Source organism: Sphaeramia orbicularis, chromosome 1, assembly GCF_902148855.1.
Source record: "Sphaeramia orbicularis chromosome 1, fSphaOr1.1, whole genome shotgun sequence".
Classification (NCBI taxonomy): Eukaryota; Metazoa; Chordata; class Actinopteri; order Kurtiformes; family Apogonidae; genus Sphaeramia; species Sphaeramia orbicularis.
The window spans coordinates 46,401,088-46,422,235 of record NC_043957.1 but is presented as its reverse complement, the minus strand read 5'-3'; the positions used below and the strand labels follow the sequence as shown (position 1 = coordinate 46,422,235).

The window sequence follows — 21,148 nt, the reverse complement described above, 5'->3', positions numbered from 1 at the left end:
TGTAAAAGGCAAGCGTACACTTTTTTAATAAACCACTTTTTTTATGGCTCCTGCTGATAGCCTGTGTGTGTCATTTGTTTGATCAGACATCCAACCTATACAACATAAAAGAGACAGAACAAGGCAGCGGCGGTGGGTGTTTGTTTATGGCACAATGGATACATATGGACTTTGATCTGACTTATGACGTATTGTGAAGATTAGCGCCGTCAAATCCATTACCTTCAGGCTGTTAAAGCAAATGCTGTGGGACATTAAAGCAAAAGGCACAGAGGCCTTCATGGAAGTTGGCTCCAGTTGTCACACCGAGACAATTATTATTACGCTTGCCCTTTGAACATGGAGCAGTCAACCCTGTATTGATAGTGATAGATACACACTATATGGACAAAAGTATTTGGACACGCTGAATGGAGGTGTCCCAGATAGCAAATATTTTGGCAGTATTATGGCATACATTTGGAATTTTTGGCTTTCTTTTGGCATTATGAAAACCTTTAGGCTTAAGGTTATCCATAATAGATATGGAGGCACCAGCAGTATATGGCTGAGTTATGGCATATGTGTGGTTAACCAAAAGACTGGGTAAAGAGCAGGATCAAGTATAGGGATGGTATGGCATGTTTATGGCAAACCAGAAGATTGACTAAAGAGCAGCAACATCTTATTCCATATATGGATGTGTTTTGGTTGTGTTTTGGCATATTTCTGTAAAGCCAAAACACTGCGCAAAGAGCGGGAATTTCTACCCAGAAGAAAACCCCATTTAATTTTAAAAGCATGATCAACACAAATTTTGGGTGAATTCTGGCCTCCTTTTGGCCTCTCTTTGGGTCAGTTTTGGCTACTTTTTGGCTGGATTATGGGGATTTGGGGCTTTTCTGGGACAATCATGGCTATATTTTGGAAGTCCGCAATTAGTTTTTGGTGAATTTTGGCTTCCTTCTGGTTTGATTTTGGCTTGCCTATTTTGGGCCATTTTAGGGCCCATACATCCACCCAGAACTTTGCCAAAATGTCATGTCAGTTTTGGGCCAGATTTAAGTCATAATGATTTTGCTATCTAGGGTTTCTATTCCAACAGGAGTCTGATATTGATGTTTATATTTCAAATGGGTATAAACAGGACATCTTACAAGCTGTAGCCATAATATATCCCAATATTTTTGTCCATATAGTTTATAAACATCAACATTTTCGAACAGATGAATACGAGATTTTACTTTGTAAGTGAGATGTGAAGAAAGTAGTTGTGTCAGTAAATTATTATTATTTACAGTCAGAGCGTGAAAAATGTTTTAGAAATTTGGAGGTAGAACATTTAAAATCGTAGTCATAGATTTAAAAAAAAAAAAAAAATGTTGAGAGAAATTAAGTAAAAACCCATCTCTGAGGCATTTTGGATGCAAAGATAATTTAAACAAAATGCAATGCAATAATATTTATCATAATATAAAACTATATTATGACATTTGTCAGTATTGTTTTGTATCCCAGACCCCTGTTGGAAAAGAAACACCTGAATTCAATATGTCCCAATATTTTTGTCCATATAGTTTATAAACATCAACATTTTTGAACAGCTGAATGTGAAATTTTACTTCATAAGTGAGATATGAAGAAAGTAGGTGTGGCAGTAAATTATTATTATTTACAGTCAGAGTGTGAAAAATGTTTTAGAAATTTGGAGGTAGAACATTTAAAATCGTAGTCATAGATTAAAAAAAAAAAAAAAAAAAACAATGTTGAGAGAAATTAAGTAAAAACCATCACTGAGGCATTTTGGAAGCAAAGATAACAATTTAAACAAAACGTAATGCAATGATATTTATCATAATATAAAACTATATTATGACATTTGTCAGTATTGTTTTGTATGCCAGACCCCTGTTAGAAAAGAAACACCTGAATTCAATGTGTCCCAATATTTTTGTCCATATATTGCAGCTATGGTTCATACAAGGTGTATATTCATGTGTTTCTCATTTAGCAGAGACATAAAACACTCATGAATGTTTGTTTTTAAGGTTAGGATTAGGGTTAAACATGCAGTTATAGACAAGAGAAGGCGAAATCTCCAGGAAATCAATGTAAAATGGCTTAAATACATTAAACCCTATGTATCTTTGTTCCAAGCTAGGTGGCAGTAAAACTAAACTACTTCACAAAAACCACACATTGGAAGAATAGTTCATTTTTAACTTCCTGTTACAAAAACTTTGTCAAAATAAAAGTAGGAGCATTGATTGCTTACATCAGGGGTGTCAAACTCATTTTAGTCCAGGGGCCACATTCAGCTAAATTTGATCTGAAGTGGGCCGAACCAGTAAAATAATAACATAATAATATATAAATAATGACAACTCCAAAAAAACATTAAATTATGAAAATACTTACTTGTATAAACTATCCAAATAAAAAAAAAAAAAAGTGAATAACCTGAAAAAACTGAAATTTCTTAAGAAAAATAAGTGCAATTTTAACAATATTCTGCCTCAACACATCATTTATACATGTGCATTATGGATCAACACTATATTAATATATAAATAATGTCAGCTCCAAACTTTTCTCTGTGATTTAGAGTGAAAAGTAAATTTATATTATGAAAAGGTTTACATTTCCGAACTTTCCTTTCAAAAGATGTGAATAACATGAAAAACTGAAAAAAAATAAGCGTAATTTTAACAATATTCTGCCTCAGTTTATCATTTACACATGTACATTATAACTTACAACTACACAAAACATGTAAAAACAGACAGAATATTGTTAAAATTGTACTTACTTCTCTTAAGAAATTTCAGGTTGTTCATATTTGTTCAGGTTATTTACATTTTTTTGTGAAATTATACTTTGTTTTAGTGGAAATACATGGAAATATTTACATTTACAAAGAGAAACATTTGTAGTTGTCATTATTTCGATATTGTTATGATAGTATTTTACTGGTCTGACCCATCTGAGATTGAATTGGTCGGACGTGGAACCTGAACTAAAAGGATTGTTAATATCTTGTGTAATTTTTGCATTTCACAAATTCATCCCAAGGGCCGGACTGGACCCTTTGGCGGGCCGGATTTGGCCCCCGGGCCTCATGTTTGACACCTGTGGTTTACATGGTCTACTATTAAGACAAAGGTGGTAACCGCCAATTGCATCTTTCCTGCAGCCCAAAGAATTAATAAATCCTGATTTTACTTTTGTATCTTTTTGTAAACTTTATTCACATACAGATAAAAAATATACTTGATTTTAAAGGCCAAATGTTTTACACTGGTGAGATGTTATACAATTCCATTACAACAATCACTTTTTTAGACAGATTATGAAGGAATTGCTTAGTTTTATTGTGCTACCATGTGACTATGTGTTCAACATAAACAGAAGTGGTTTGAATACACACACTCTTTATTTAATGCTGCAGCGTTTGGTAGTTTTTAGTCGCATCATTGGGTAGAAATTCCACAACTACCTTTCAGTATATTTGAATTCAGGTGGTATTTGATCCCTGAGCTCCTTCAATGGTAGCTCACTGCTCTTCATGTGCTATGTGCTAATGCTAATTGCTAATGCTAGGTACTTTGTGTGTATTAGAATGGTTAAACTACAGAGTCCAAATTTCTTCATGGGAATGATAAAATGAGTTAACCTGTAACCTAACCTTTAAAAGCAAAAACTTATCAGAAAATTAGGTCTCTGCTGACAGTTGTTGTAGGTACTGCCCTCTAGCCATGAATTATGACAGCTCGCTAATATTAATAGTGCTATTAGCTAATAAACACCACGATATATAAAGCCATAATAAAAGCTATGTTTCTCTTAGAGCAGGGGTCTCAAACGTGTGGCCCAACAAAAGGTTCAATCTGGCCTGTGGGATGAATTTGGGAGATGCAAAAATACACTGAAGATATTAACAATCAAGGATGTGAAGCTGATTTTAGTTCAGGTTCCACATACAGGCTAATATGATCTAACGTAAAATAATAGCATAGTGACCTATAAACCAGTGGTTCCCAACCTTTTTTGGCCCATGACCCCATTTTAACACCACAAATTTCTGGTGACCCCAGACATTCAAAACAGAGACATTTTCTTTGCTAAAATTAGTTTTTGATCACGTAATAGTTTGCTATACTATGTTGCAAATAAAGGTTAATTTTAGACGACATTTAGGTTTTATAATGTATATTATTATGGACAGAGGCAGAAAAGCCAGGTGTAGATTACTGCACAAAGTGAGAATTTCTTTTTCCTTGGTCAGGATATGTACATTCAGTCCAGCTTGGATTTACAAGGCTGACAGTTAATACTGAACAAACAATAACTCAAACTATGAATGATGAAAGAGCTGCAGCATCTGAAACTGACCACAATGAACATTCGAAAGATAAACAGTACCACAGTGCTTCAGTTTCAGCTTCACAGTTTGTCATGTCTTGTATGGATTGGGATTGTCTCTGTCAACTCACTATATATTTTTTATTAGTAAGTTGTTGCTTTGTTTTGTTCTGGGTTTTTTTTTTTAATCAATTATTAGAAATTTCAGGTGACCCCATTCAAATTCCAGGCAACCCCACGTGGGGTCCCGACCCCATGGTTGAAAAATACTGCTATAAACAGTGACAACTCCATTTTTCTAGTTTCTAGGTTCAACTGGACTAGTTTTGCTCTTTTGAAGCAAAACTAGTCTAGCTGAACCTCGAAGAACTCCCAAGAGGAGCAATAACCTGGGCAAATTAGAAATTGAATGAGAAATTGTTCTTATTTTAGTTCCAAACTCTTGTTTTTTTTTTTGTTTTTTTTTTTTGTTTTTTTTTTTTAGCAATATTATAGTTGTTACCAAATATTTGTGTAACATTGTGCGTAATGCACACATATCAATGATAAGCTGAGGTATAATATTGTTACTGTACTTATTTTTCTTAGAAATTTCAGTTTTTTTTAGGTTATTCACATGTTTTTTGTCCAAGGATAGTTTGTAAATGTAAATATTTTCATAATTAAATGCTTTTAATTGCAATTAAACAAAGCAAAAAAGTAATTATTTATAGGTTATGATGCTATTACTTTAATAATAATAATAATAATAATAATAATAATAATAATAATAATAATAATAATAATAATAATAATAATAATATGGAGGAGGTGTCTGGGGAGAGGGAAGTCTGGGCATCCCTGCTTAGACTGTTACCTCCGCGACCCGGCCCCGGATAAGCGGTGGATAATGGATGGATAATAATAATAATAATAATAACAATAATAATAATAATAATAATAATAATAATAATAATCATAATAATAATAATAATAATAATAATAATAATAATAATAATACATTGTTTGTTTTACAGTGCTTTTCTAAGTACTCAAAGACGCTTTACAAAAAACAGCCAAGGGACGAACACACAGCAAAGGGGTAAAACAGATACAGAGTTAATACTAAAGGGCAAACAACAAACAAATACTCATGCAAAAAGGTAGAGACAAGATACGGAAAAAGAAAACACATGAGAGAAGGTAGATGAGGGTGGATGAGGTGGAGCAGGCAGTCAGTTTTCCATAAAGAAAGGCTGAATGCAAAATGAGTTTGACACCCCTTGTCTAAGACCCTACCTACTATGACTTAATCTTAACACACGTTTTATAATACAACATTTCTGTATTGCTCCCAGTCAAAGGTTGCTATGGTTACATCTCAACTTTTATTTTGAAGGTCCCAGGCCGGAAGCGGTATGGCTGAATCCGGTAGCGTTTACGGACAGTGGATGTGGCAGCGGAGGAGGACGGGAAGCAGGAACCGAAGAGGGGAGAAGTGTCTATAATGAGACCGCTGCTACAGTGCTGTGCTTTCGGGTGTTCGGTCACACATTTCCGTGCACTTCCCGCTTTTCGTAACAAATCCGTCACACAAGCAGCAGCTGCATTTCAACTGCATTTGAGAAAAACGATGCACTATCAAACTGAGGAGAGAGGACACCCGAATTCTCCTGACTACCGGATTTATTTTAGTAAGTTTATCACTCTGGGACAAACCAATGCGTCTCCGGCATTTTACCGTGTAATGGTCTCACAACGTGTTTGACCTGAACGTAGTTTGACCTCAAGGCAAAGTAACACGTGACCTTTAAGGTACAATTACGGAGTGTTCGTGAATGCAACATTGTTCCACGCAGCTCCTAAAGCTCTGCAGTGATGGCCTCAGGTTTGCAGGATGAAGCTGTTTTTAAGGCTGAAAGCATGGTTCAGGCTTCTGTGTCATACTCAGGGTGATTTCACTTCCTGTTGACTGGTCACGTGGAGTATTTACGCATCAACATCTCTAGTGACAATAAAAACCTGACAGGCCCACTATCAGCAGCACAGCTCTTACTATACACTACACCAGACAAATGTGGCACATGTTGTGATAACACATCTGGGCTAAAATTTGCTTAGAGGTCTTATTTATGTCTTTGTGCATAAGAAATCAATTTAAGTGATGCAGTTTTACAGGATTTCAGTTCTGTTGCAATATGTTGATGGTCATATGAACTATGTTTTCAGCTCAAAAATGTCCAATTTCATCACAATTAATGCTATATTTTCATGTCACAAATGGCCAAGTTATATTTTAATTGAATTTACCTGAAAAACATTCTATTCTTTTAGATTCCCGGATTTTTCTTGTTAGATTCTATCCTACATATCACGTTTTATTTTTACAGGTTGCAATATGGAGTATGGTGCTGATCCATCCTGCTTATGTTACGCCAATACAGGGTGGGGAAGCAAAATTTACAATGAACATTTAGTTGTTTTTTCTCAGCAGGCACTACGTCAGTTGTTTTGAAACCAAACATACAGTATATTGATGTCATAGTCATACCTAACACTATTATCCATACCTTTTCAGAAACTTTTGCCCATATGAGTAATCAGGAAAGCAAACGTCAAAGAGTGTGTGATTTGCTGAATGCACTCGTCACACCAAAGGAGATTTCAAAAATATTTGGAGTGTCCATAAAGACTGTTTATAATGGAAAGAAGAGAATGACTATGAGCAAAACTATTACGACAAAGTCTGGAAGATACTATTAAAGAAAAATGGGAGAAGTTGTCACCCGAATATTTGAGGAACACTTGCGCAAGTTTCAGGAAGCGTGTGAAGGCAGTTATTGAGAAAGAAGGAGGACACATAGAATAAAAACATTTCCTATTAAGTAAATTTTCTTGTGGCAAATAAATTCTCGTGACTTTCAATAAACTAATTGGTCATACACTGTCTTTCAATCCCTGCGTCAAAATATTGTAAATTTTGCTTCCCCACCCTGTACATACATTAAGAATGTCACACGTCACTTTTTAAATCAACAGTTTTCTAATAATAAGCATTTTTATAAAGAAATCACAATTCTATATTGTTATTTACTCTTTAGTATGATGATAAACTATACAATAAATAATTCTGATCCTAGTTTTTGCACAGGGATCATTAGTGTAAACGGTGACATGGCTGCCGAGCATCAGTATGATGGGATCTGTAACAACCATGTCACATCCGTCCACTGCCACATTTTGTGTTTTTGTGTCAGCTGTTATTGTTTTAGATCCACAATACTAACATTTATGAATAAGAGGAGAATTAGCAATAGTAAGTATATAAGTTTATTCCTAATAAAGTACTGGTACTGACCAGAGCATCATGGGTAATGTCACGTCCGTCCACCAGCAAAAGTTTTCACGTGCTATTCAAAATCCAATATTTTTGAAAATATTGCTTCCACTTTCAAATAATGTCAGTAGTCTGTGCACAAATGTATTAGCATTATTTCAACACAGTTCTATGCATTTCTTACAACTTTTTTTTTTTTTTGACAAAAATGCCACTCATTTGACCCCCTAAGGAAATTTTAGCCGATCTACATATATAGACCTTTCAGAAAATATGATAGACATCTAATCTAATGACAGCAAAGTAATATTTACCAAATATTCAAACATACTCCTGCCCCTCCGAGATTACGTAAGTGTATTTTGCCTGATAATGCTGGTGTTTTTGTATAAACAACCAACAGGAACAAAGGATGGGGTGAAAGTAAGGTGGATATAATGGTTTGACTGACAATGCATCAGTTGCAAAAAAAAAAAAAAAATCTAACTCTTTCTAATATAAAAACACATTTTTATAAACTTGCTTTTATGTGATGTTTGTCCCTTTTCATTTTTAATTTTAATTTTTTAAATTTGAATTTTATCCTGTTTGATTATTCACTTATATTGTCATACATGATGTTGCTTTATCTCATTTCTTCATTTTTGCCTTGATTTGACAGCATCATGTTACATTATCCCTGCCCTCGTTACTCCGATTCACTTAATTTTTTCAAAGTGCATTTGTTGTACACATCTCTCTTATTGTGTTGCTTCTGTTTTAGTGTTTTTACTTGCATCTTGTATCCTGCTGTTGTGCCCTCTGCTTTGTCTGTCAAAGCACTTTGTAAACTTTGTTTTAAAAGGAGCCATATAAATAAAGCTATTATTATTATTATTATTATTATTATTATTATTATTATTATTATTATTATTATTATTATTATTATTATTATTTTACCGTATCTCATCATCCTCTCCAATGAAGTCCCCTTGCAATGCCGCATTGATACTGGGATAGCACATATTTTATGTAACATACCCTTTTTCATACTGTATCTTCAATTTGGGACTGGGCAAGATGGAAAAAAAAAAAACTATCTCAGTAAAAATGTTCATATCAGGTCAAAATCAGTCATTTTTAGAGCTGAATTAATCCAGTTTATCCAGGTTTTGCTTTTTAAAAATAGTGAAAAAGGTAAAATGAATGACTCGCAAAATCAAGATTATTCCACTGAACACCATTCATCAATAAAAATATAATGTATTCTTTGTGAATGTGTTTCTCTGGTTATATATGGAATATACAAAATAAATAAATAAATATAATATATATAATAAATATAAATAATATAAACAAAGGACAGATTTTGAGCCATGTTTTATCTTTATCTGTAAAATGATAAGTTATGCCTAACACTGGAAAAAAAATAGATTCTATTTTGTTTCATATCACGCATTTATGATTTAACCAATAATGTCAATATTGCAAAATAAAAAAAATGGTAGCATTATTGTTTTGTCTCCAAGCCCACCTCATTTTGTTGGTATCACTTTAGAAACTGTGAAATGAAGTTACACTCACAGTACACAAGATAAAAATACAGAAGTATAAATGCATATCTGAAAAATGCAGTGTCTAGTGTATACATACAGTTTACAGTATTGCAGCTGTGTTGAATCATTTTGCATGTTTAATAGTGGTTTGTTTCTAATAAACATTTCTTGTATGTCATGTTTCTTCTACCTAGAAAACTCTGGAGGGAAATACATTTCACCATTCCATGATATTCCACTCATAGCAGAGACAGAACAAGTAAGTTTTTTGAAGGTTGCAGAATAAATATTACATTTAAAGGGATGATATTTCGCTTTTTTTTTTTTTTTTTTTTTTTTTTAATGGAATTCTGCATTTTAAAACATTTCCCTGTGGTCTACATAAACTGTAAATGCTATGCTTAGGTCTGAATTCTTCAATAATTAAACTCCACAGGTTCATCTTCAACCCTATTTCTGAGTAATGACACCAGAAAGGTTGTTTTGAGTGCTGGCCCTTTAAATGCAAATGAGCTACTTCACGCCCCACCCCCTCCAGGTTGTTGTCTGTGCTGTTCTGTCCTGTTCAGTCACTTGTGTGTGTTAATACAACCAACAACTGAATATTTTTAGGTAATCGGCTCAAAGTTTGAACATATTTAAAATTTTTTACTACAGCTGTTGCCGCCTATAAACAAATATGTTGTACTCAGAAAAATGTTCATTCAAAGTCTTGACCTTATTTGTGCAAATGGCGAGATGTAACTAGTTATAAAATGTAACAAATTAAGCAGAAATTAAAATGGGTTGTTGAAATCGACTCAATTTTTGCCGGAATGAATATAAAGATAGTTTTGCAGCACCTGGAGGGTTCAAATTCAAATATTTCAAACTATTAGGGTCCAAATACACAAATAAATATACCAAAGATTAATAAAAGTGGGTTTAGCAAAATATGAGCCCTTTAATGACATTTAAAACATACAATCAATTTCTGTTTTTCTCACCAGGACAATGATGTACCAGCTAAAAAGCCCAAGAAGCCTGAGAGTGAGGTGCTGTCACATTTTGAGTATAGTTTTATTAGATTTAGCTCTGAAAATACAATAAATATAATATATACTGACATAATGTTCTTTGGTAATTGTAGCTGCTCTTTAACATGGTGGTGGAGGTTCCTCGATGGTCAAATGCTAAAATGGAGGTAAGTAGGTGAAAGATATCAGTATCTGACTTTGTAAATAATTGATAGGTTACTTTTTAAAGCTGATGATTCCTGACAACGTGTTAACAGTTCACTAATGTTAACAGCTTTAAGCTCTATGTTTTCTTAAGCTCCTTCTTTGTGAATTTGGTTTTCTAAGCTCAGTTCATGTTTCTGTTTGTGTTGTAAATATTAGAGAATTAGCATAAAATGTAAGATAAGATAATGCTTTATTAGTCCCACAACATGGAAATTACCTGTTTCAGCTGCAAAGAGCAAAACCAGATGCATGGTTTTTTTTGTTTTTTTTTTTTACATTTAAGCCCAAGTTCAGACCATGTGTAACATTTTAACACCAGTTGTGACATTTGAGTGCTTTCAACTTCAAAAACGGGTTCGATATTTGTGTGTTTTAATGCTTTTGACCAGGTACATTTTAAGACAGACTCTGATGAGTTGACCTTTAAATGGTTTGCTGTTTACGTGTTTTTTCCTTTTCCTATTGACCTTTTTGAATATTTACCATTCTTTGAAGCTTTTCAGAAAAACCCTCAAGTTTTAAGAGGCTGTTTTAAAGCAAAGCTTACATCTTAATGGATTAAAAAGTACAAAATATCAGAACAGACAGTTCATTTAACACTCACAAAACCAGACAAACCCACAATTCAATGTACACCTTCATAACTGCTTTAATTCACAGATTGCAACAAAGGAACCTCTAAACCCCATCAAACAAGACGTAAAGAAAGGCAAGCTCCGATACGTTGCCAACATATTTCCTCATAAAGGTTATATCTGGAACTATGGAGCACTCCCACAGGTGAGGACAATGTGTATGATCTACCATAATGTTCTAAGCTTTATTTATAGTGAATAGTGACTGTCAGCATTATTGTGTAGCAGATTTCAGAGCATAATTTTAATAAATCCCCAACTGTTTTTGAAAAAGACATGGGAGGACCCCAACCACACAGACAAAGACACGAAGTGTTGTGGTGATAACGACCCTATTGACGTTTGTGACATCGGCACCCAGGTAATAATATACAGTATTACATATATATATATACACTACCAGTCAAAAGTTTGGACTCACCTTCTCATTTAAATGGCATGAGATGGACCACAGATGGCCAACAAGTGCTCAGCATCACTGGGAACTCCTTCAAGACTTTTGGAAAACATTTCAGGTGACTACCTCATGAATCTCATCAAGAGAATGCCAAGAATGTGCAAAACAGTAATAAAAGCAACATGTGTCTATTTTGAAGAATCTAAAATATAAAACACGCTTTGAGTTATGTCACACTTTTTTTTTTAAAACTACATAATTCCATATGCGTTCATTCATAGTTTTGATGCATTCAGTGAGAATCTACAATGTAAATAGTCATGAAAATAAAGAAAAACCAGGTGAGTCCAAACTTTTGACTGGTAGTGTACATACACAGGGTGGGTGAAAAGTAACTAGCCATTAAAATTGGTTATAAAATCCATAGTCCTATTAGTAAGTTATTGAAACAAATCATACATGTCCTTTATTACAAGGGTAAATGAAAATAAATCTTTATTTTTCGACGTAAACACTGGCGGCATCAACCAGTTTCCTCAAACGGCCAGGGATGAGATGAACAACCTTCTGAAGGACATCATCTGGGATATACTTAAGAACCTTCTGAATCCTTGAATAAGAAATAAGAACATAAGAAATCCCCCATTAGTGCTGTCTGTTTCAAAAATGTTTTCATCATGACTTCAGTGATAGTAAAAATTCTATAAGCAATTTCTAATGCCTAGTTACTTTTCGCCCCCCCTGTATATTTCCTTATCATGCTTCACTCATTTAGTTTTTAGTAATTTGAGGGCTTCTTTATTTCTTTAGGTGTGTTATCCAGGTCAGGTGATCCAGGTGAAAGTGCTCGGCATCTTGGCTATGATCGATGAGGGAGAGATGGACTGGAAGGTCATTGCTATCAATGCTGAGGACCCAGATGCCAAAAACCTAAATGGTGGGTTTTTCACAGATCGTGTCTTCAGATTTGTAGTGGGCACGAGAAGATGTACATGACATAAGGATTTTGTATTCATTGTGGTAAACCAAAAAAATCACGCACATATGTCAGATTTAGGAGATAATATGAGCAAAATTAGTCCAACTTACGTATAGATGTGAACACAAAGCCCATTGGAGAGTAAACCCCAGTAGCAGTACCTATCAGCTTGGCTCAAAACTGCTGGTGGGTTGTGACAGTTTCCCATTGTAGAAACCATCAGTCTCCAACCTGGTCTCCATTTCAGAAATATGTTGATGAAATAGTTCAAAGTGGTCATCACCCAAACTGTGGGACTAAAATTGGGATGTGAGTGCAGTAAACACATTTTGAGCAAGATTTTCCAAACCATACACTGCCAGTCAAAAGTTTGGACTCACCTGGTTTTTCTTAATTTTCATGACTATTTACATTGTAGATTCTCACTGAATGCATCAAAACTATGAATGAACGCATATGGAATTATGTAGTTTTAAAAAAAAAAAAGTGTGACATAACTCAAAGCATGTTTTATATTTTAGATTCTTCAAAATAGACACATTTTGCTTTTATTACTGTTTTGCACATTCTTGGCATTCTCTTGGTGAGATTCATGAGGTAGTCACCTGAAATGTTTTCCAAAAGTCTTGAAGGAGTTCCCAGTGATGCTGAGCACTTGTTGGCCATCTGTGGTCCATCTAATGCCATTTAAATGAGAAGGTGAGTCCAAACTTTTGACTGGTAGTGTACATTAATATATTTACTTCCGCCAAGGAACGGCAGAGGTTATGTTTTCATCGGGGTTTGTCTGTCTGTCTCTTTGTCTGTTAGCAAGATAACTCAAAACGTTACAGACAGATTTGGATGAAATTTTCAGGAAATGTTGATACTGGCACAAGGAACAAATGATTACATTTTGGTGGTGGGGGCTGATCTGCTTTGGTGGAGGTTTGCGCTGTCCGAGTGCTTTTCTAGTTTATATACAGGGTGGGGAAGCAAAATTTACAATATTTTGAGGCAGGGATTGAAAGACAGTGTATGACCAATTAGTTGATTGAAAGTCATGAGAATTTATTTGCCACAAGAAAATTGACATAATAGAAAATGTTTTTATTCAATGTGTCCTCCTTCTTTCTCAATAACTGCCTTCACACGCTTCCTGAAACTTGCGCAAGTGTTCCTCAAATATTCGGGTGACAACTTCTCCCATTCTTCTTTAATAGTATCTTCCAGACTTTCTGGTAATAGTTTTGCTCATAGTCATTCTCTTCTTTCCATTATAAACAGTCTTTATGGACACTCCAACTATTTTTGAAATCTCCTTTGGTGTGACGAGTGCTTTCAGCAAATCACACACTCTTTGACGTTTGCTTTCCTGATTACTCATATGGGCAAAAGTTTCTGAAAAGGTATGGATAATAGTGTTAGGTATGATTATGACATCAATATATGTTTGGTTTCAAAACAATTGACGTAGTGCCTGCTGAGAAAAAACAACTAAATGTTCATTGTAAATTTTGCTTCCCCACCCTGTATACTATATTTTTTTGCCACTTATGGGCAAGGAACCAAATATGGTATCTAGTGATATCCAGTTTGTCTGTTTGTTTGTTTGACTGTTAGCAAGATAACTCAAAAAGTTATGGACAGATTTGGATGAAATTTTCAGGAAATGATACTGGCACGAGGAACAAATAATAAAATTTTGGTGGTGATCCTCGGGGGGCTGATCTGCCTTGGCGGAGGTCTTCGCTCTCCGACTGCTTTTCTAGTTTTATCATGTCCTCAGTTAGTTGATGATAATTTGGGGCAGAGCTGAGCTTTGAGAGGGATCATCAATCTGGGGTCCTAGTAGAATTACATCTTTCAGCTTTGCATCACTTTGGACTGCATGAAATTTTTTCTCTCGGGTATTGAAAACCATCTGAATAAAACACTGGTGTGATATGCTGTCACTGACATGCAGGAGAAACTGTGAATTCAAATTTAGAGCATACCAATTTAGGCCCAAATACCTGGTTTAGGTCAAAATCTGGTATTTCTCTCCAAGTAGCAAATCATTGTTGACCAGTGAAATACAGAAACTTTTAAGAATAATTGCTAAACAAGTGTAAATGGGTCCCCTGTTCTTCCTCTTTCTATTCATTGTGTTTGTGTTTTCTTCAGGTATTGAGGATGTCCGCAAGAGTCGGCCAGGCCATTTAGAAGCTACTGTCGACTGGTTTAGGAAATATAAAGTGCCTGATGGAAAACCTGAGAACCAATTTGGATTCAAAGGACAATTCAAAGACAAGGTAGTATCGCCTCTACAAAACCGCATGAATAAATAAAATGTGACTCTTTATTAAGAGGTGTTGGCCGCTTTTAGTGGCTAAAGTTGAATGGAGTTTTAGGATTAGTTCTTGTCCTTTCGCTGATGCCGTTTGTCCTTTTTAGGACTTTGCAGTTGAGATCATTAGGTCCACCCATGAGCACTGGAGGGCACTAGTGCAGAGGCAGACTGATGGTGGAGACATTGAATGGTAGGTTGATAGAGGGAACACCAATGGTATATTATATATTTGTGGTTTACGGTACATACGTATCGTGTAAATGACTATTAAATCTGTTTTTGTGAATTTGTGGCTGACTATTTCTATGGTCGATCAATCCCTTTTTGTTCAGCCAAAATATCTCCTGCTGTGAGAGCCCTTTCAAATGCAGCAGCGATAAGGCCAGGGATGTGGTTCAGTCGGTGAGAACCTGCATTTCACAGCACGTGTGGAAAATTCAATATCAGCATAGAAGACTTTATTAAAGCAAAGTTGAGTAATTGTATGTTATTTGACTTCCAGGCCCCTGTGTTGGGGAGTGCATATCCTGTATCTCCAGATGGTAAGTAAATAATTTCTGACTCATTCTATGACTTGACTGTAATGTTTATATGCTTCTTCCGTTATGTGTTTTCATGGGATTCTCTTTTTTTTTTTTTTTATTTGCAGTGGACAAGTGGCATTTTGTCTGAGTGATTCTGAAGCTCCTCAAGCCCAAACAGAACCCATTAATTTCATGTGAAGAAGCCGTACATCTACTGATGCACCTTTTATATGCAGCTGCGTTCACGTTCTCAGCTGTGTGAAGTGCCATCTACACTTACTATTCAATAATGTCTGTAAACCATTGGGTGTATTATTAGGCAGCCTGTTAATTTGTCCATTGAAACACTACTTTTGAGAGAAATACAGGGTGGGGAAGCAAAATTTACAATGAACATTTAGTTGTTTTTTCTCAGCAGGCACTACGTCAGTTGTTTTGAAACCAAACCTATATTGATGTCATAATCATACCTAACACTATTATCCATACCTTTTCAGAAACTTTTGCCCATATGAGTAATCAGAAAAGCAAACGTCAAAGAGTGTGTGATTTGCTGAATGCACTCGTCACACCAAAGGAGATTTCAAAAATAGTTGGAGTGTCCATAAAGACTGTTTATAATGGAAAGAAGAGAATGACTATGAGCAAAACTATTACCAGAAAGTCTGGAAGATACTATTAAAGAAGAATGGGAGAAGTTGTCACCCGAATATTTGAGGAACACTTGCGCAAGTTTCAGGAAGCGTGTGAAGGCAGTTATTGAGAAAGAAGGAGGACACATAGAATAAAAACATTTTCTATTATGTCAATTTTCTTGTGGCAAATAAATTCTAATGACTTTCAATAAACTAATTGGTCATACGCTATCTTTCAATTCCTGCCTCAAAATATTGTAAATTTTGCTTCCCCACCCTGTAGTCACTCCTGTTTTTATGTGTAAATGATGTACAATGTATGACTGTCTTTACTCTAGATTGTATATCTCATTTGGATAAATAAAACAAGAAGACTGATCAGTATAAATATCATCTGTAACAACTTACAGTAGGGGCCAGTAATGCACAGAATTTGGGTATTAATATTAAATTGGAGAAACAAATGAAATTGCTTTAAAATAAATATACATTTTATTAAAAAAAAAAAAAAAACACCCACATTTCAGCAATATCAGGAATGATATAATAAACAGCTTTCAAATAAACTGCATTCAGTACATTACAATACTTACAGTATTTATACCCATCCTTAATTCCATTTTTTTTTTTTTTATAGCATACCAAACTTCAGGAGAGCTAGGGAAGCCTTAAAAACAAAATGACAGGCAAAAAGTTGCACATTTTTAAAATCCTTTAGTGTCTAACTGCAAAAAGACGAAGTGTGGATCAACTGCTAGCTTAACCTTTGAGCAGAGCACATAGTGCATGAGTTAAGCCCAGAAAGTCATTCAAGTAATGTTGACTCACTCAGAAACACTCTGAAGCATCTTCAAGTATGGCTATGCTTTTAACCCGCTATATCTTAGACACCTCTGCTTTCTCAACCACAACCTGCTACTGTAGCTGGGTTCTGTACAACATAGTTCGACATTTATCAATGTAGATATAACAAAACATTTAAGATAAACTATAACCTCTAATGTTTGACAGGATGCTAAAACTGTAAACATTGATGTGACAGTGAGCCTAATATTTACAAAAACTTCCTGGATACTCTAGCCATGAGCATTCTGTTCATTAACCTGAAGGACTTTTTAAGATATGCTATAGTTGCTGATAGAAAAGCTGTGGGTCAGTTTTTTTCTTTTGACTTTACCTACACAAGAACCTACATCAACATCAAAATATGAGTTGTATTCCTGCAATACAAATTCTTGGTATGTACATTGTGACATAATTAATTTTTTTTTTTTAAACATTTACAATCTGTTTAAATAAAACTTTTTGTAATTATTACATTTTTCCTGAAAAAGAAATGAAGTGCTTTCAGACAATGAATATGTTGAAGATTGGGGTACGTTCTTACTACAATTTTTTTTTTCATTATATATCACATTAATTAAGTCAAATAGACAGGGAAGAAAAATCATTTTACAATTGTTTAGTGGTTATAAATAAATGTAGCTATTCACAGGCACAAAGATGTGCAACTATAAGCCACTGTCCCCAGTCTTGCCTTATTGCAAAAGTAACATCATTGCTCTTAAGTCAATATTATACTTTTCCCTTTTATCAGCTCAGTGCATAATTTTCAAATCATTATAATAAGATTTCCTCCACCATTAATTCTAGCATTGGAAAAACAAAATGCAGGAAACTAACACTTTTCCTCACAAAATATTTTTTGTCTGTTTTAAGTGACGAGAATCAAATTGGGATTTTGGGGGCAATGGCAAGTCCCTGAATGACAAGACAGGATGAATACAGGCTATGAAGATGTACACAAAATTAGTTGAAAATGTCCCTGATTTTACATCCAAGATTCAAGTTCAAGTAATACTTTCTTGCAGGTAAAGTAAAGAAAGTAAGTAATGAACTTTTATGCCTTTTGGTGGCCCAAACTCTTATTAATATTTGTCAAAGAAATAAAGAAAGGAAAATATTTTATAATCCTATTGCCAAACTAGTTTGAGGTATGTGACAGGTTGGTACTGTACATTTATTAACAGCCTTCTCACTGCCCAAAGAGTCTCACATTGTATGTTCTATTAGGTTAGGTAGCACCTTATGAAAAAAAAAATCACTTGAAACCCAAAGAAATACAATGAAAAAGGCTGTTAGCATTCTTTACAACACAAAATCTATAACAGTAATTCCAAAAAGAGAAATTAATTTACTGTACAAATCTCACCTGTTTATCTTACAGTTAGATTACAATATTTTAACACCCCAACAGCAAGCCAGCTGCCCTCTGAAACTGACACTGAGCTTACCCTGTTTCATGTTCCTCAGTGTATAAAAAGCACATTTACTAAGCACCACAGACATAAAACTATGTGTAATATTCACAATACAGGTTTTTTTGATGAACCTGCACTAAAGAGCATTAAAAACATTTGCTGACAATCAAGCAAACCTAAAAAAACTAAAATAACACAGAGGTTTTTACCTTAAAATGTAAAAAAAAAAAAAAAAATGCACCATTAGAATGGCTCAATACATACAGTATAAATGTAGGAAAATTTTTGCATGAAGTTGAAAGTGTTTCATAGATTGCTCGTAAAATCTTTTATGACCTTATATTTCATTTTGGGGGATGCTTAGAAATGAATAACTCTCAACGATGCAATACAATGTAACCAAATTTCATAATTACCAAGGTATTAAAAAACTCATTATCAAAAAGTGCTGTAAGAAACACTGACTTGTCTAAAACAATTAGGATGCTGATGATTTAACAGTGATGGTATTTTCAGTGTCCTTTTCACATACTTAATTGAATGTCACTCATAAAGAGTCTTATGGTTATAGTGTGAAGGCAGTTGAATTATAATATATGGTAGTAAGCACACAATTTAGCACCGTGAACATCGTCATACACAAAATCAGTGTTTTATGTCAAGATTAAATCTCCAAAAAGTTGTAAGAAAAATAAAGCCACTAAAAACAAAACTTTGTTTCCAGTAAAAATAGGTCCTTATGTATCTGACTGAAAGCACCAGAAACTGTATCTTGCAAATGTTGCCAGAAAAAAAATACATCCTTAGAAGGATCAACTCGTAAAGCTTAATTGTTAAAGAGGTCCAAGACCTGATGTGAAACGTGATTTTTATGTCATTTGATCACAGGTTCTACAGATGTTAGCCTTACAGATAGGAGTGCAGTAGATGAGGCCAGTGGTGCTTGAGGATCGTTGTTGTTGTTTAAAAATAAGCACCAGTTCCTTTGTTATCTTGTTTACACAAACTGTCTGTAGGGTCCTGTGACCTTGGTGAAGGCGTAAGGAGATGTACTGACATAGGTGTTTGTTGTGCATGACAAGGACCCCTCCATTAGTGACTGGATAAAACGCTTATAAGGAGGCTCTCCGGTTGTCTCTGACTCAGAATGCTCACGCTTGACTCCCTTCTTGTTGCCCTTGTTAGGCGTCACATCACCACCATTCCTCTCCGCCTCTTCCTCTTTCTCTCGAGCCTTCTCTGCCATTTTGGCCTCCCACAATGCCAAACCATGCTTGGCCTCATTCATATTTTTGTGCTGGTAGAAGACCAAGGAGATGCGTGTTGGGTGGTTTCGGTCCGGGTTTTTGAGGGGTGTTGTTGCATGGAGCTCCCGTTTTGCACACTCAATAAGTACGGAGCCATGGCTGGGTGCCACTGCCACGCCACCAATATCAGGGTCCAAAAAATTGTGCTCATTGTCTGACCACATTTCAGGCTTTTGGGGCGTTGTAGGTGTTTGTGGTGTTCCAGGCTCTTGCTTAATACCAGAACCCATATGGCTCCCGTTTTGCAGACTTAATCCTGACTGTGTTGCAGGGTTTAGACACCCACCACTTAATTGCGCAGAAAGCACCTGTGGGCTAGGAGTGCCCATTTCTGTCTTAACTTGCATATGATAAGGGTCTTGGCCTGGGGGTAAGATTTGAGGGTTCTGAGAGAGGTATGGATTTGGGTATCCTCCAAATTGATTGCCTTTGCTTACAGCAGCTGAATAATCTAGACCTCCATGGTCTGACGGTCTTCTTGCAAGGGGGCCCATAACCTGTGGATCTGGGGTTCCAGTGGGACCATAAGGAGCAAAAGGTCTCATGGGATGAACTGGCCTCATGTTGCAGGCATTGTAACCATTGACCTGTAAACCTGGCTCAACATACCGTGGTGGATAATTTACCTCATAGCGTTGATGTACTCCATACTGCTGTTCTAAAAGTGCAGGCCTCTGTTGCCGATACATGTCCAGGTGCTTTGGGTTTGAACCGTAGTAACTGTGGTAATTATCAAGGGGCATTCCTCCATTACATTGATAACCAGGATATGGACGATTTGGTCCATTCATGTAAGAATTTGGTACATGGAGTGGGGAAGGGTAAGGGCTAGCTGGTGTCGGTGGCTGATGGGGATACATGCTGCCAGGCTTGGAAGTGTTTGGGAAAGATCCAGGGTGGTTTGGAAATCTTGGGAAGCTGGCTGGATTTGTTGAGCCAGGATAAGGAGGAAGAATGCCCTGGTGCTGTTGATGCTGGGGAATGGCCCCAAGGAGGTGTCTGGGATGACCTGACTCTAGGGCTGCTCCCATAGCACCTGGAATAGGCCCTAGAAAACAAAACAATAGACAATAGCTTTAGAAGTAAGCAAAAAAGAAAACAATACTGCATCCAAGAGTATGCATACCCTGCACACTGAGAAGACTCACTGGCAGGTCTACCTCACCTGTGTGTGAAGACTGCCTCGTTAAACTGCTTGTAAGTGTTCACATAATAACCTGTTCCGGCTGCTTAGCTGTGACTGCCATGCTTTGCACGTAGAGTTTTTGTTTGATAATGAGACATTGTCTAGACTTTGAAATGATGCTCACAAATGCACTTAAGACAATTATGGTATGATGTCAGTCTGACTAGGAATAAATTCTGTACTGAAGTTTGTGGCAAGCTGCTTACCACAAACACAAAACAGAAATGAATGTCCTGTATGATAGCTTCTGCAGAGAGCGTTGAGCTGCATCACATGAAGCACGGACAGCCTAAGTAGGCGATCACCACAAAGTAAGAAAATCTGAATCTTCCAGGTAATTACAGTCACACAAACACAAACGCACATCTTGAAGTTCACAGTTGTTGAAACATAGAGCCCTGGTAAACACAAAGTTTAACATAGTGTCTAACCCATATTCACAAGCAAAGTTGAATCAGTGGCTCAAACTGCCAGTGATTCATGTCCAGGGAGGTCAAA

General features: G+C 35.7%; 2 protein-coding genes across 2 annotated transcripts in view; one reads left to right on the top strand and one right to left on the bottom strand.

Moving 5' to 3' along the window:
• The first annotated feature begins 5,752 nt into the window (after nt 1–5,752).
• ppa2 (inorganic pyrophosphatase 2) lies at nt 5,753–15,746 on the top strand. The gene is made up of 12 exons (XM_030140044.1): nt 5,753–6,014; nt 9,387–9,451; nt 10,182–10,226; nt 10,322–10,375; nt 11,076–11,195; nt 11,325–11,411; nt 12,258–12,384; nt 14,572–14,699; nt 14,842–14,927; nt 15,070–15,139; nt 15,240–15,279; nt 15,387–15,746. Exons 1-12 carry the CDS (start codon nt 5,828–5,830, stop codon nt 15,407–15,409), a joined length of 1,032 nt encoding a protein of 343 aa, XP_029995904.1. The 5' UTR covers nt 5,753–5,827; the 3' UTR covers nt 15,410–15,746.
• A 622-nt stretch (nt 15,747–16,368) lies between these two features.
• tet2 (tet methylcytosine dioxygenase 2) overlaps nt 16,369–21,148 on the bottom strand; it is a 41,788-nt gene continuing 37,008 nt past the window's right edge. Inside the window, exon 10 of the mRNA XM_030140043.1 lies at nt 16,369–20,512. Within this exon, the coding sequence (XP_029995903.1) occupies nt 19,155–20,512 (1,358 nt within the window). The 3' untranslated portion in view covers nt 16,369–19,154. The remainder of the gene's footprint in view (nt 20,513–21,148) is intronic.

What these genes read in the sequence shown, in the direction of transcription:
- ppa2 (XM_030140044.1), top strand. Translation starts at nt 5,828, where the DNA reads ATGAGACCGCTGCTACAGTGCTGTGCTTTCGGGTGTTCGGTCACACAT. An exon ending in ACTATGGAGCACTCCCACAG is followed by an intron (nt 11,196 to 11,324) that starts GTGAGGACAATG and finishes TTTTTGAAAAAG; the next exon opens with ACATGGGAGGACCCCAACCA. An exon ending in GATGGTGGAGACATTGAATG is followed by an intron (nt 14,928 to 15,069) that starts GTAGGTTGATAG and finishes CTTTTTGTTCAG; the next exon opens with CCAAAATATCTCCTGCTGTG.